We start from the raw sequence: 17,406 nt of genomic DNA on the forward strand, positions 1-17,406 counted from the left end.
GGGTTTGGGGCCTTATACAAGACCACAGACCTACATCCCGCAGCTGCCCCAGTGCCCACCTCCTCCGGGGGACACCAATTTCCCCACACACCCACCACCGTAATTCATCAAGGAGCCATCATCAGATCCGTCGGCCAACATTAGAGGTTTCATTATTTAATGTTGGAGCCCATATTTGGAAACCGACGCCCCGACATGATAGCGTTTTAAAACTTTTTTAGACAGGACTCAGAAAATTTTGCAAAATTGTGGCTCCCCTGGCTACCTGGTATATTGGCTCGGGTGGTCGGGGTTAACCTAGTAGTCAAGAGAAGGCGGACCTCTTTGCTGAACACTTTGCTACCAAAATGCAAGTTCCTGATCCAGCAAGGGACCCTCCTTGGCTAGCTGCAAGAACAGTGTCAAAACTGTCAGTGGTGACAATAAGGCAGGAGGAGGTGCATTTCCTTCTTAAATTGCTTGACCAAGAAAAGGCTGTGGGCCCAGACAGGTTGAGCCCAAGATTGTTGAGAAGATGTGCAGACCAGCTAGCAGCACCTCTAACTCGCATCTTTCAGGACTGCCTAGTAGTGTAAATGGCCCTCTCTATGGAAAGAGGCAAATGTAGTCCCTGTTCACAAAAAGAAGAGCAAAGCAGAAATCAGCAACTACAGACCAGTGTCACTCCTGCCAATCACTGGTAAGATCCTTGAGACAATAATCTCAAGACAAATGACAGTTTTTTGACTACCACTCACTACTTTGTGATCGTCAATATGGCTTCAGGAAAGGTTACTCTGCAGCTGATCTGTTGTTAAACCTCTCCACTAAGTGGCACCAGTCACTGGATGAATCCAAAGTAAGCTGTGTGGTAGCACTGGACATTGCTGGCGCTTTCGACCGGGTGTGGCACCAGGGCCTCTCGGCAAAACTTCAAGCACTGGGAATTGCAGGCTCTACGCTATGTCTCCTCAGTGATTACCTTCATGGTAGATCTCTAAGTGTAGTTCTCAATGGAACGGAATCAGCAAGACATCCTATTGGGGCAAGTGTTCCACAAGGAAGTGTGCTGGCACCATTGTTATGGAATGTCTACTCCAACGACCTTCATCTCATCCCAGAATCACATGCATATGCAGACGACTGTACACTGACATTCACTTACCCAAGAGAAGAAATGCCAGCTGCTCTAAGCTACATCAATCACCAGCTGAGAGCTATATTAGCTTGGGGAAATAATGGCAAGTAACATTGGCACCTGAAAAAACGCAAATGATGATATTCTCTAGGCACCATGATGGTAATGCTGGTGCAGTAGTAAGGATGAATGAGAGGATGTTGGCACCTGGAGAAGAAGTTGATACCCTTGGGGTGAAATTTGACTCCAAACTAACCATGAAGAACCATGTTGTAAATCTTGCAAACAAGGCAGCCATGAGCTTACAGCACTTCGCCGTATTTCGCATCTGCTTGACAGTAGGGGTTGCAAGATTCTGTACGAGGCACAAGTACGCTCACACCTTGAGTATGCTCCACTTTCTTGGTTTGCCTGCCCCCCCCCCCCTCTCATCTGCGACTGCTTGACAGAGTAGAGAACAGAGCAAGACGTCTCATCTCTCGCCTGGACCCATCCTGGATAGATCTGTCATTTCAGCAGAGCCTTCAACATAGGAGGGATGTGGGTGGCCTTACTGTTATGTACAAGGCCAATATTGTCAAAATACCACACTTGGATCCACTTCGAGGACAGCGTGAAACAAGCTTTTATGCCACAAGACGGGCAGAAAGCAGCAACTTCACTCTGGCTGTACCCTTCTCCAGAACATCACTCCATCTAAGATCATACATACCCAGGATGACTCGAGTATGGAACACATTCGTACAGCATAATGATGTCAACGAGATAAAGTCAGTTGATCAAATGAAAATGCTGGCCCACAGAATGCTCCAACTTCATCCTGTTCCCTACTTTTATGTCTCATAACAATAAAAATGCTTTCAAATGAGCTGATGTAGGTAACAGCTCTTAGCTTGCCAATAAAGTTAGGAATCCTTAACCTGTAAATAGCTTGTCAATAAAGCTAGGGATCCTTAACCTCGACAAACCCTGTGTAAAAAAAGAAAGAGAAAGAGAAAGAAAGAGAAAGAGAAATAAAGGAGAAAGAGAAAAAGAGAAAAAGATAGAAAGAGAAACCATGGCGAAGGTATAAGACATTCTACCACTTATAAAAGGAACTTGCACACACAAGCCTGTAGGCATATGGGTGACGTTCAAAAGTGGGCCATTGCTAAATGGGAGGTGGACACTTAAAGAAACCTAGCATTAGGTAAGGTAGGCTCCAAAACGTGGTGGTCCCTGGTCAAGGACAGACAAGGTTATCTGCCTGATGAACTCATCCCACCTTTAAATCGACAGGATGGGACCACCTCTACTAGTAAAGAGAAGGCGGACCTCTTTGCTGAACACTGCTACCAAAATGCAAGTTCCTGATCCAGCAAGGGACCCTCCTTGGCTAGCTGCAAGAACTGTGTCAAAACTGTCCGTGGTGACAATAAGGCAGGAGGAGGTGCATTTCCTTCTTAAATTGCTTGACCAAGAAAAGGCTGTGGGCCCAGACAGGTTGAGCCCAAGATTGTTGAGAAGATGTGCAGACCAGCTAGCAGCACCTCTAACTCGCATCTTTCAGCACTGCCTAGTACAGTGTAAATGGCCCTCTCTATGGAAAGAGGCAAATGTAGTCCCTGTTCACAAAAAGAAGAGCAGAGCAGAAATCAGCAACTACAGACCAGTGTCACTCCTATCAATCACTGGTAAGATCCTCGAGACAATAATCTCAAGACAAATGACAGTTTTTTGACTACCACTCACTACTTTGTGATCGTCAATATGGCTTCAGGAAAGGTTACTCTGCTGCTGATCTGTTGTTAAACCTCTCCACTAAGTGGCACCAGTCACTGGATGAATCCAAAGTAAGCTGTGTGGTAGCACTGGACATTGCTGGCGCTTTCGACCGGGTGTGGCACCAGGGCCTCTCAGTAAAACTTCAAGCACTGGGAATTGCAGGCTCTACGCTATGTCTCCTCAGTGATTACCTTCATGGTAGATCTCTAAGTGTAGTTCTCAATGGAACGGAATCAGCAAGACATCCTATTGGGGCAAGTGTTCCACAAGGAAGCGTCCTGGGTCCATTGTTATGGAATGTCTACTTCAACGACCTTCTTCATCTCATCCCAGAATCACATGCATATGCAGACGACTGTACACTGACATTCACTTATCCAAGAGAAGAAATGCCAGCTGCTCTAAGCTACATCAATCACCAGCTGAGAGCTATATCAGCTTGGGGAAATAGATGGCAAGTAACATTTGCACCTGAGAAAACGCAAATGATGATCGTCTCTAGGCACCATGAGGGTAATGCTGGTGCAGTAGTAAGGATGAATGGGAGGGTGTTGGCACCTGGAGAAGAAGTTGATATCCTTGGGGTGAAATTTGACTCCAAACTAACCATGAAGAACCATGTTGTAAATCTTGCAAACAAGGCAGCCAGGAAGCTTACAGCACTTCGCCGTATCTCGCATCTGCTTGACAGTAGGGGTTGCAAGATCCTGTACGAGGCACAAGTACGCTCACACCTTGAGTATGCTCCACTTTCTTGGTTTGCCTGCCCCCCCCCCCTCTCATCTGCGTCTGCTTGACAGTAGAGAACAGAGCAAGACGTCTCATCTCTCGCCTGGACCCATCCTGGATAGATCTGTCGTTTCAGCAGAGCCTTCAACACAGGAGGGATGTGGGTGGTCTTACTGTTATGTACAAGGCCAATATTGTCAAAATACCACACTTGGATCCACTTCGAGGACAGCGTGAAACAAGCTTTTATGCCACAAGACGGGCAGAAAGCAGCAACTTCACTCTGGCTGGACCCTTCTCCGGAACATCACTCCATCTGAGATCATACATACCCAGGATGACTCGAGTATGGAACACATTCGTACAGCATAATGATGTCAACGAGAGAAGTCAGTTGATCAAATGAAAATGCTGGCCCACAGATGGCTCCAACTTCATCCTGTTCCCTACTTGTATGTCTCATAACAATAAAAATGCTTTCAAATGAGCTGATGTAGGTAACAGCTCTTAGCTTGCCAATAAAGTTAGGAATCCTTAACCTGTAAATAGCTTGTCAATAAAGCTAGGGATCCTTAACCTTGACAAACCCTGTGTAAAAAAAAAGAGAGAGAGAGGGAGAGAGAAAGAGAAAGAGCAGCAGCAGCATTAAGAATAATACAAGAGAAGTAAATAATGAAATGTTATAAGAATGCTATCAGAAGCCTGACTAGATCTATTACTTATTATAACATGAACACACAAGTACGTTTATGGAGCAACTTTCAATGTGAACGGACTGACTGGTGTTGTAGTGGCCAGCCTTAGGCTTGGTTAGTAGCACTTCTGGCAGTCTGACACATACAGATGATCAAACCAAATGCAAAGTATGTGGCCAGCCCTGTGGTCACTATCTTGAACACTTTGTGCTTAATCGCCCACTTATGACGGAATATAGTCAGTACAATAATCTATGTGATGTCAAGATATCTTCATGAAAATAAGATACCAGACATATTAAGCAATCTGCTTGTAACGTATGTATTCCTAATAATTCCTTTTCTGAGTTAACCTCCCAGACCCTTTGTAAATCTATATGCACTTGCGCTATCTTCTACAGGACGGATATACGGTGCACAATAAACTAGTCACTTCAGCTGAAAAAAATCAAAATCTAATCGTAATTAGCTTTCATATTGAAAACATCATAATCCTAACTCACGTAATACTACTCAAAATTATTTTTCACATTCCGCAATCCATGTTCGTAAAACGTTCCATGTCATTCACTAGTAGCGAGTAAATTTAGACGATGGGGGAAATATCCCCACTGTTTCTGTCGACTGCAATGCTAGGTTCTTAGTGGTTGGGGGATACCAACCTTTTTACCGATACCCGATAATCAATTTTAAACCATAGCGATACCATCAAAATTAGCCAATACTGATACCTCGGCACAACCAAAGTTCGTCCAAGGAAGCACCCTATCACAAGACGCTCTCCTAGCAGAGAAGTCCCCCCCCCCCCGGTCAGCCTAACACCTAGGTAATACACAGACCCCCAACAACGTAAACACGACCTAGCGTCCGGCTGAAGGGAGGGTAGTTATGAATACACATTTTTGTCAAATTATATATCTTTGTAGTACATCTGGAAATCAAGTATCAAAATAACACACAAAGCCAAGGTACTTATAGCAGAGACAACCATTAACAACCCATGTTTAAATACGTAATGTCATACTTATGACGGGTCCCGGGAAAGAATTTGTGCCCCCAATCTTCCCCAGTCATATCAATGATTATACGGTAATTTCCGATAATTCAAAGCCTCCACATAAAAGAAAAAACATTGTAAAATTGTATCATACTACAGCGTAATATAGTGTGAGCGCGCGTGCTCGCCTAGTTGTGGTTGCAGGGGTCGAATCACAGCTCCTGGTCGAGTCAATTATCCCGCCTCTTCACTGGCAGCTACTGGGTCACTTCCCGCTCCATGAGCTGTATCATACCTCTTCTTAAAGCTATGTGTGGATCCTGCCTCCACTACACCACTTACCAGACTATTCCACTTCCTTACAACCCTGTGACTGCAGAAGTACTTCCTAACAACCCTGTGATTTATCTGAGTCTTCAACTTCCAACTGTGACCCCTTGTTGCTGTGTCTCATCTCTGGAACATCCTGTCTGTCCATCTTGTCGATTCCTCTCAGTATTTTATATGTCGTTATAATATCCCTCTCTATCTTTCCTGTCTTTCAGTGTCGTCAGGTCGATTTCCCTTAACCTCTCTTCGTAGGACATACCCCTTAGCTCCGGGACTAGTCTTGTTGCAAATCTTTGCACTTCAATTTCATTACATGCTTGGTGAGGTGTGGGTTTCAAACTGGTGCTGCATACTCCAATATGGGTCTAACGTACACAGTGTACAGGGGCCTGAACGATTCCTTAAGATGTCGGAATGTTGTTCTCAGGTTTGCTAGTCACCCGTATGCTGCAGCAGTTATTTGGTTGATGTGCGCCTCAGAAGAAGTGCCTGGTGTTATACTCCCCCCAAGATGCTTTTCCTTGAGTGAGGTCTGTAGTCTCTGGCCCCCAAGACTATACTGTCTTTGGTTATCTTTGCCCTTCCCGAATCTTCATGACTTTGCACTTGGTGGGGTTGAACTCCAGGAGCAAGAGTGAGTGAGTGAGTGAGTGAGTGAGTGAGTGTGTGTGTGAGTGTGTGTGTGTGTGTGTGTGTGTGTGTGTGTGTGTGTGTGTGTGTGTGTGTGTGTGTGTGTGTGTGTGTGTGTGTGTGTGTGTGTGCGCGTGTGTGTGCGCGCGCGCGCGCGCACACACATTACGAAACTGAGGAAATGTTCCTTGTGCAGTGAATAGCTGAACAATGCATGGAAAGGAATGGGGGGGGGGTGACTACAATAGGAAAAATTTACGTGCTGCACCAAAAACCGTGGCCAGCTGAATTACCATAAATTCATGTATTAACTAAATCACAATGTTCATACACGAAAGTAAGTTTACCCAAATGATGATTGCCAGTCTCCTCCCCCCCCCAACACACACACACTAAATACAGTTCATAGCAACGCAGCAGACAACTCATGAACATCGTGACCAGCAGAGTAACGTCTCGCTGAACATTTATTCAATTTAACTGACCCAGTTATATTAATACGATCAGTATTCTATGTCACGACCTTTAGCACAACCCCACAACTTGTTACAACAGGGACACTTAATCTTTTTTCTATTACAGACCCCCTCTCAATGTACTGCCTAATATGTCAACATCCCCCTTCAGACAATCACCAGTCCTATCAGGTATCAGTATGACTTCAAAAGATGTCAGTAGATTGGTTTTATTTTAATCAGTATGACTTCAAAAGATGTCAGTAGATTGGTTTTCTTATACATATGGATAAACTAGGAACATAGCAGGTGATAGTTTATTATAATCTAACAACTTTTTATTTTACTGTTAGAGAGGAGTCCCGTACCCCCATTATTTGGTTCTTATACCCCCCTGGATACCCCTCTAGTTAAGAACCCCTTCTTCAGAGCATCTCAATTATCAACAGTCAATGTTGCATGGAACGAAACTGCAAATTTTCTAAATTCTGTTTTCACTTGTGAACCTGTAGCTGAAAAATTGAATGTGCTGTGGGAGGGGGGGGGAGCATACTAGAGCTCTTGTATTACTATTGTAACCTAATATAAAAGATGTGAACTGTTTGGTATTACATGGCTCAAAAGCTTTCGACAAAAACTCTAGCAAGCTAAGCTACAGTGATTTACTATGCTTTATAAATGTATCTGAAGCAAGTTGCTGTAAGTGTTCCCTACACACAGATAAAAGGCGGAACCGTGGACGGTTTTTGTTTCCGTCCAGTGTTTAAAGCCTAAACAGCAGTTGCAACAGAGCAGAACAGCTGCAACAAACATGACTAGTGTTAAGACTTTTAGAGTGGCTGCATCATGGTAGGATTAAGTTAGGCTTTTACTAGTAAAATTATATAAAAGACTGATAATCTAAATATATAATACACTCCTATGGTGCAGTGTATGACTTAGAAATCTAGTAAGTGTGCTTTGTTGGCATCGCAAGTTTTAATTTTCAACTTAATGATTACACTACGTAAAAAAATTTCACTTTTGTCGTGTTCCTGGGAAAATAAGCACCATTTCCCAATTCATTGTAACAAAACAAAATTTAAAAAAAAACTTTTGATCCCGAACTTTGGTTTTGTTGTCAAGACACTTCTGGAACACTTTCAAGAAAGACTGATGTAACACTGTTCTAGGGTTCTGCTTGGCAAATATAAAAACAGAGGCTCACAATCCAGCATAAAGTTCAGCTCTGGCTACCTAAGACATCAGACGTGAAATGACATCAAGAGGCTGCAGTCATTCTCCAGATGCATTCTGCTACATATGTGGTCAATTCATGAAGACAAAAGCAAAGAAGCTCTCTGTAACAGCATCTAAAGAGATGTGTGAAGCTTACAAAGCATATTTTGGCATGCCAGCTGGGGACCAAGACAAGATCTGGGGCACCTCATGTTGCTTGTGACCATTGTAAGAAAACATTGGAAGTTAAGAAAGTCATTAGTTATGAAGGGTAAAATTTTGAATAGGAACATTTTTTTTAAATGCAATGTAACAAATTAATTCTTTTGTTCTTTTACAGGATGGTATGGAGGAGAAGAAAAAACAAAGTTTGCTGTTCCTCGAGTATGGAGTGAAACCACTGATCAATCAATCAACTGCTGCTTCTGCCTGGTGGATCCTTCCAAACGCCGAACTGGGAAAAATGCACCCATTTCTTATCCAGACCTTCCCTCTTCTATTGCACCAGTACCACACAGTGCTGATCTTCCTGTACCTACACCTCCAGAAAGAAGTCAACCGTCAGAAGAAAACAGCAAATCAGAAAATGAAGAGCACAGATGCAGCTATTGGGAGGAATCCTTACTATCCAAACCAGACAGATCTCAATGACCTTAGAGATTTTGGTTTGACAAAGTCAAATGCTGAGCTTTTGATTTCATGGTTCAAGGAGTGGAACTTTATAGATGAAAGTGAGCAAGTGTCAACCCAAAGCTTGTGATGAATGGTTTGAAAAACCGACAAGTTGAAGATTGAGACACGTATGCAACATATGGGAATCTTTATTCAGGAAACGTTTCGCCACACAGTGGCTTCATCAGTCCAATACAAAGTAGAAAGGCGTAAGGAGAGGAGGAGTGTGAGGTAATCAGTCCCTCAGCCTGGAGTCGATGTGTTCAGTCCATCAATCTTGTAGAATGTACAGCATAGGGCCGTAGACACTGTCAGACACTGCAGCATCATGGGATCTTGTTACAAAGAATTCTTCAACACTTGTCCAACCTTTGGACGAAGACCTACTTCGACTAGTGGATGGTACCACTATGAGCCCACCTCCTGCTTCACCTCGCCTCACTACAGTATATAAGCCACGTCTACGGCCCTATGCTGTACATGCTACAAGATTGATGGACTGAACACAGACTCCAGGCTGAGGGACTGATTACCTCACACTCCTCCTCTCCTTACGCCTTTCTACTTTGTATTGGACTGATGAAGCCACTGTGTGGCGAAACGTTTCCTGAATAAAGATTCCCATATGTTGCGTGTCTCAATCTTCAACCCAATGAAGACATTTTGTGCTACTGTAATGATGTACCAGGCCTGTTTGATGCAATTGGAATTGCATACAATCCAGATGAGTGGAGACTTCACTGACAGCTCCTCCAGAAGCCTAAAAGCTGTACTTATGCACAATGGGAACAAGTATCAATCTCTTCCCTTGGCTCATTCAGTACAACTTAAGGACTACAAGAGTGTCAAACTTCTATTGGACGCTTTGAACTATGACAAGTATGGCTGGGAGGTTATTGGAGACTTCAAAATGGTAGCATTTCTGATTGGACTCCAAGGAGGTTTTACCAAGTTTCCCTGTTATTTGTCATTGGGATAGAGACGGAGCAGCACATTACCAGAGGAAGCACTGGACTCAAAGGACTGAGTTCTCAGTAGGAAGACATAATTTCAAAAACCATTGGTGGATCCTCAAAAGGTTCTGTTCCCTCCATTACACATCAAACTAGGGCTAATGAAACAGTTTGTTACAGCTCTTAACTGTCTGCAGCCTTCAAGTATCTTCAAGACTTCTTTCCCAAGCCGTGAGAGGCAAAGGTGAAGACTGGCATCTTCACTGGACCACAAGTCAGGAAAATCATGGAGTGCTCAGAATTTCCAAAGAATGTCACAGAGAAGGAAAAAAGCCTGGGAGTTTTGTTGCAGTAGCACAGGGCACTCTGGGCAACAAGGCTGACAATTATGTGGAACTTATTGAGACCTTGGTAAAAAGCTATGGTCAGATGGGCTGTAGGATGTCCCTTAACGCCCTTATCCTTGATGCTCATCTTGACAATTTCAAGGAGAATATGGTAGCATACTCTGAGGAGCAAGGGGAGCTTTTCCACTAAGATATAATGGACTTTGAACACAGGTATCAGGGATCTTATAACGAAAATACGACGGGAGACTACATTTGGGGGTTTAAACGATAAGTTATTTGCTGCATGCTCGCAAATCTAGAAAAACTTAATTTTTAACTTTGTAAATACGTTTCAGAAAATTTAAAATAAACTGTGTTTATATGCTTTTGTTTTACATCCAAAACTAGCAGAATTTGGGAAGCTGGGTTAGCAGTGGCTTGCTGCTGAACCAGCTATATATGAACAATAACAAAGGAACATTGCAGCAGGCCTACTGGACCATGCTGGGCACGTCTAACTCTCATTCATCCACACCCACTCTTGTGACCATCCAACTTATATTTAAAGGTACTTAAAATTCTTGCCTCAATAATGCAAACTGGGAGTTTACTCCACTTATCTACTACAGTACTCCCTTAAATCCTTTCTCAATCTAAATTTCGCTAGTCTTAATCCCTAGCTGAGAACCATTCCTTGGTTAGATATTTTCAGCACGCTATTTATATCCCCTTTATTCCTGTTTTCAGTTCAGTTCAGTGTAGAGCTTTATCAACTCGTGACTTAATAAAGCTCTACACAGCGAAAACGTTGTTCCAATAAACGTTCGTGCTGCAACGCGAGTCCTATTTTAACAAGAATGATGCCAAATAATATTACGAAAAACTAGGTTCACACGTCAGTCACTGCCGATGGCGTTCAGCCCAAGTGATAAAGCAACACTTTCACACGAGGTTCAGTTAATACAAACGTTTTCACAGGAGAAACAGTTCAGCAATACAAATGCTTTCACGGTAGGTTCAGTTGAATCTAGTGCGCTGGGCTCCAGGACATCCTAACTGTACAATTACTACTAAATAAGCAATATGCAAAGTAACAAATAAGCAGGTCGCAATATACATTAAGAAAATCTTAAAAACAAATAGACAAGTTGCAAATACAATTTAAGGTCACAAATACCAATAAAGGTCAAATACAACTGAATAAGCAGGTCGCAAATTACAACTGAATAAGCAGGTCGCAAATTACAACTGAATAAGCAGGTCGCAAATTACAACTGAATAAGCAGGTCGCAAATTACAACTGAATAAGCAGGTCGCAAATTACAACTGAATAAGCAGGTCGTAAATTACAACTGAATAAGCAGGTCGTAAATTACAACTGAATAAGCAGGTCGTAAATTACAACTGAATAAGCAGGTCGTAAATTACAACTGAATAAGCAGGTCGTAAATTACAACTGAATAAGCAGGTCGTAAATTACAACTGAATAAGCAGGTCGTAAATTACAACTGAATAAGCAGGTCGTAAATTACAACTGAATAAGCAGGTCGTAAATTACAACTGAATAAGCAGGTCGTAAATTACAACTGAATAAGCAGGTCGTAAATTACAACTGAATAAGCAGGTCGTAAATTACAACTGAATAAGCAGGTCGTAAATTACAACTGAATAAGCAGGTCGTAAATTACAACTGAATAAGCAGGTCGCAAATCTAAACAAACAGGTCGCAAATATAATTAAACAGGTCGCGAATATAATTAAATAAGATTTAAGCAAATGACACTACCCTAGCACCGTCAATCTGATAAGTGTGCACGGACCACCATCTCTCCCCTGACAAGTTAAACAAGCGAATTTACAGGTATCAAGAAAAGGTATATAACAGGCAAGTAAATCATAATATGACATTATAACTGGGAACACGTTTCGCCCACTAGGGTTTGATCACTAATAAATAATACCATAGATTAAGGTACGCTTTCATCAAATACACAAATTTAGCATCTCTGGGATGCTAAATTTGACCCCCATTAAGGTTAAATAACCTTGCACATGTATCTCTTATTTACCCAAGTAATTTAAAGGAAATTTGGGTATCCCAATTTTTTTTTTTACACCCAAACCATCTTGTGAACTTATAATAAAAAATCTACCAAGAGCGAAAATTTGCTTAACTTTTAAAAGGATTTGCACAAATAAATTTAAAGACATTTGCGACACCAGAGTATCTTTACTCTCAATAATGACACGAGTTGTACTTGTGCTCTTATTCATCAACTTGGTGAACCGTCTTCGTGAAATTCGTCTCTGAAAGTCTCTCTTATCTTCTCAACCTGCGATATTAAACCTTTGATCTTATGATCAAAGATATAATAACGATATGATCAAAGGTATAATTACTAAATTTCAAGAATTTACCTCTGATAGCGAGTTACTGAAAGCGTCGTAGTAACCCGGTAAATTAAAGTCGACAGAACCAGTTCACGCGTATCTCTTATCCTCTTTAATGTTGTATTAGCCTTGACATGCTGACCTACTTTTATTTAAATTTGATTAAAAGTTAAGTAGAACTGTGATTACCAAACAAGCGAGGCTTCATGTCAGCCATCTTGCTGAACTTCAGGGAAACTACTATTCTGTCTTGGCTAACAAACTATCGTAATAATGTTAGTATATTTATGTACTGCACACAACAAAAAAAAGTTAGTATAGAGTAACTCTGGAAAGCACTAACCTGCAAGGTTTAGTGCCTGAGAATGGCAAGTAATCAGGTTGGGTACCGAGTACAGAAGAGGGTAGTTCCAATTCCTCGGATTAAAAGCCTTCAGTATAAATACCTCCCCCCCCTCCCTTGAAGGAAAAGGATAACCGCGTGAAACTAAAATTACATTAAAACAGTTACTTAGTTGTGATAAAAATGCTGACGTTCATGACTAGATACTAAATTACGTTATACATAATATACATACGCAAAACAACCAATGTGAAAGAATAGAGCAATTCCAAGCGCTTTCGTGACTACTCACATTATCAAGGAACAATGTGATAATGTGAGTAGTCACGAATGCGCTTGGAATTTCTTTATTCTTTCACAGTGGTTGTTTTGCATATTCTGAAATCACCTGTTTGTTGTGATCTTATTGCATAATATACATACTTGTAGATGCTAATTTAGTTAGCTACAAGTCACAAGCGTCTCTCTAGAGCATTTTGTGAACGACAATGTTTTAATTTTTCTAAAATATCTCTCAGCCATTATGGAGTGGAAAACATAAGTTGTCTAGTGAATACTTGTTTACTCAAACCATGAACCATGTGTTTAGTGGTAACTCAAATATTTTACCCTCGTAGCTCTGTCAAAATATAAACACAAAATATTAAAATTCATAAATTAAAATTTAGAGTATTAAAAAATATATTCTAAATTACAATGTAAGAAATCAAATACTCTAGACAAATAAACGACGAACACAAAGCTACACAGTGACCCCCCACGGTACTGAAAACGGTTCCTCTAATAGGAACTAATGTACCAAACACCCCAGGAAAACTCTTCTAGTGGGAAATAATGTACGAACACTCCAGGCAGCCGCAGCCGCAGCCACCAATACTCCCGCCTCTGTAAATAACCAATTAAAATACAGATTGAAGGGTCAGAAATACAAGTAAATACCCTCATCACATGGTCATGTCTCCCTAAAACTACGTCAACAGAGGCGATTACAGCTACACTTATTTTGGTAGCTGGGTAATCCGAAAAAGGAATCCCTGTACGCCTTAATTAACCTCGGTGCACGCGAAGAGTGCGCCATAAATTGATAAGGCAATTATATATTAGTGCTGAAGTTGTGAAGGGAATCATATGAGCTATTCACAAGTCATGCAGAAACAAATGTCCAAATTTCAATAAAAATGTTAAATTAGGACACAGCCCAAATATAATTTAAACATTTCAAAAAGAAAGGGCTGAAGCTAGTCAGATGCGGCATTGAAATTATTGCACTCAACAACAAAAATTAGAACTTAAAGACCAAAATCAATCCATTTATTTTCCTCTCCTAGGAAGACTGACCAGCTTTTAAAAAAGTTATGTAAGCCTAATGTACATAACATTCAAATTTTTAACAATGGTCTCAAAGGCAGACATTATAAACGCATAAAAGTACATGCTAATTTATTTTACCTTGGATGACCAAATAGTCATAACCGACTATTTTTCATCGGAAGTGTGTCTCCAATTATTTCACAGTAACCAATTTCATTAATAAAATTCGCAAAAGATTATTACTTCCCATGAGAAAAACACGAGTAAAAGTGTGAAGTTGACCAAAGATGAATTTTCCTGTTACGGTACAGAATCCAACGAAATTTGCACCTACACAGCCTAACCCCATGAAACGTCTCATCCATTTCATACGATGCATCAGCCACTGAAATTTTATGCTCTTGACAATTGTTACGTCTTAATCTGAGAGCGTTAAACTCGTTGGGATCACATAGCGCCTGTGAAATGGGAAGCAATCAAACTACCTGAGCTAGAGGAAGAAATGTCCAGTTCCTTAGATCAACAGCCCCTCACCAGAATCAAGGATAAATAATGCAACATAATACTATACCATTTCGAGATTAAAAGTGGCATTTACATTCCATTATATGCATTAAGCTTCTAGGTAGGGTACACGAATGTTAAAATTTTGAAGGCGATCAGAGGAGCCTGTCTACAGCTATCACACGCAAACAAGATTTGAAAATGACCAATGTAACTGTGCATTGGGCACAAATCTTTCCACATATTGCACCAGCGTTGAAAATTTGGAGCCAGTCGAATAAGGCATTGTCGAGTAATAAGCAAAACAGAGAGCAAATAAAAATGTTACTGAGAAGAGGATGGTAACCATTCAAACTCAAAATTGCCGTTAAAACGAAGTTTTTCCAGTTATCTCGTTTCCATTTAAAATTAGAACAGACTTTCTCTAGTTACACGGGGAAAATTTACTTAAGTTGGCAAATTGAAGTTACACATCTCTAAGAAACTTTGATTTAATAAAGCACACCAATGGTAAAAGTTTGAAGCTGATCAGAAAAGGCATTCTCCAGTAACTCATCAGATTCCAACGATTTATTTTTTTGAAAAATTTCAATAAAATATCAAATTTGTCGACAGGATAAGGCCTTTAAAATTAAAAGAAAAAATCGATAAGACCGAAAACAAAACTCGTGCAACTTCTAAAAAGGAATCCCAGAAGGGGAGCTAATAATATATATACATAATTATTACATTCACGGAGAATAGGAAACAGATTCCATCTAATTCCAGGGAGATTAGGTTGCTCCATGGACCAAAAGCCTCTCATCGGCGTCAAAGAAACTCAACTGAGAAATATATTCACAAATAAAGTGCGACACCCATATAGTATTGCATTCATGTTGGGAGCCGGATTTACTTGTAGGCGTGGCAGGCTGAAGCTTAGGGCTTCAAATTATTATTATAATCAAGGGGGAAGCGCTAAACCCGGAGGAACTGGAGCACAGATCCAATTCCCTAAATCAAGAGCCCCTCACAAACATCAAGGAACCTTCCTTGAGGGGTTAGGGCTTCAAAATATAGGCCTCCGGACACTTGTCATAAGCCTTTCTTACAGGTCATAACGCACTGTAGTTGCACTTCATTTCAGAATAATACTGTCTTAAGCCAATAACTGGACACTACGTAGCATTAATTTCTGTATTTATTTTGTCCCTCGAGGAAAGCAGCGAGACAGTGCAAGATGTGTCTGCAGAGTCGCAGAGAACGTTACAGTTTTTATGTCAGCTTAGTACTAAAACTACGCTGATTTGTAGTCTCTGTTAACGATAGGAAAAAGCATACTTATTTTGTAAATGGTTTTTGGAAGTCGATTTGATTTAGATTTTGCATTATAACTTTCAATAAGGAACAATTAAAGGAAAAAATTCCCATGTTACAGAAGTTTTTTTTTTTTATTCTTTATTCAGTGAAGAGGACCCATTTTGTGAGAACGCCCCTTCATGTTTTCCTTTATAATAACTGTTAAAGATTAATTTTAATATGTATTTACAGATTCTAACTGAGCACGAGTAAAAGATTTGAAAGTGGTACTAGCACGCGCAAGACACTTGAAAATTATATAGCAACTAAGTTAAGACCAACCACTGCTTTCTTGCATCAGCCACTGACAGAAACAAATGTCACAAGTGAAGCAGATACACTGATACTAACACAAGGAAATCAGTGGGGGAGCTATCCAACCAACTATTAGTATTCAACCTGAAGAAAACCTCCCTGAAACAGAAACACCGAAGCTATTTTGGAAAGTTACAGTGCTATCACTGAGGCCCCGAGTCATTTGTGCTCTGATGTTAATGAGAAGGGTCATACCAGGCTTCAAGCTAACAATTTTTGCAGAAAATGGAAGAACTGGAATGTGTGTTTATGCTGCAGCGTTGCCATCTAAATCCGGAAGTGGCCAAACCCGTAAGGTTCATACAGCGCCTGGGGGGAAAAGAAGGCATTCAGGCTCTGTTAAAGAAATTGGAGCACAGGTCAAATTTCTTTTGATTGATCAAGAGCCCCTCACCAGTATCAAGGAACCTGCCCTGAGGAGCCAGTCTTCTAGTGTAATCACCACTGCCTTCCATACAATGTTAGGGATATCATATGTACAGATGCAACTATTATCTGGAAGGTAATATTAGTAGAATTGCCTACAAAATGTTAGGTAAATGGACACAGATGCAACATTAGTTGCACGTGTTCATTTACCGAATATTTTGTAATTATACCATTATTACTTTCCAGACAGATGACCCAGGTGATAACTAGCGGCCGAATGCGACACGGGAATCAAATATTATATTTAACACGTACCTCTCTTTCGGCGTGCTTTTGGGGGCATAATTCACTAGCTCTTGTAGTACTGTAGGTCAAGTAGGATCCTTCAAGATCAGTTTAGTCACAAAATATCACCAAAGAAAATCATGAACAAAAACACACTTTACTTCGTCTATGCGAAAATATAATGAACACAAAACGTTAATTCACTGACAGCGGTTATCTACGTTATCCTGAGTGACAACACCGCTCTCTTGAATATATAGTATATAGTTAAGTGGAACACTTTCCGTGTATAGAGAGAGAAACAACAAAACAACCCGTCACCACAACGAACGCAACTCAAATGACCACACCAGCTCTTGCCACCGATTGTCAAGTAGAAGATTCGGGTGGTAGCTTGAGGGAGGGAGGGGAGGGGGGAGTTTAAAACTTATCGACTACACGAGGGTCATTAAGACTAACCTAATCACCACCAGTCAAGAATATTTTAATCCTTAAAACAGCAATTAAGGTAATCTCAACACATACACACTGAGAGACGTACAACTCTGTGGTGACCACAACCTGGTGTGAAGCTTTGAAACTAAACATAAAGTGATTGAAGTTTCCCCCTTCCTTTCCGGTACCCCCTCCACTCCTTCCCATTATCCCCTACCCCCCAAAA

The 17,406-nt window shown here is 40.9% G+C and overlaps 1 protein-coding gene across 1 annotated transcript in view; it reads right to left on the minus strand.

Moving 5' to 3' along the window:
- The window catches only part of qtc (quick-to-court), a 398,802-nt gene extending 381,690 nt beyond the window's left edge, over positions 1–17,112 (minus strand). Inside the window, exon 1 of the mRNA XM_070089489.1 lies at positions 16,776–17,112. Within this exon, the coding sequence (XP_069945590.1) occupies positions 16,776–16,803 (28 nt within the window). The 5' untranslated portion in view covers positions 16,804–17,112. The remainder of the gene's footprint in view (positions 1–16,775) is intronic.
- Between the last annotated feature and the right edge of the window lie 294 nt (positions 17,113–17,406).

This window comes from Cherax quadricarinatus, chromosome 28, assembly GCF_038502225.1.
Source record: "Cherax quadricarinatus isolate ZL_2023a chromosome 28, ASM3850222v1, whole genome shotgun sequence".
NCBI classification, from domain to species: Eukaryota; Metazoa; Arthropoda; class Malacostraca; order Decapoda; family Parastacidae; genus Cherax; species Cherax quadricarinatus.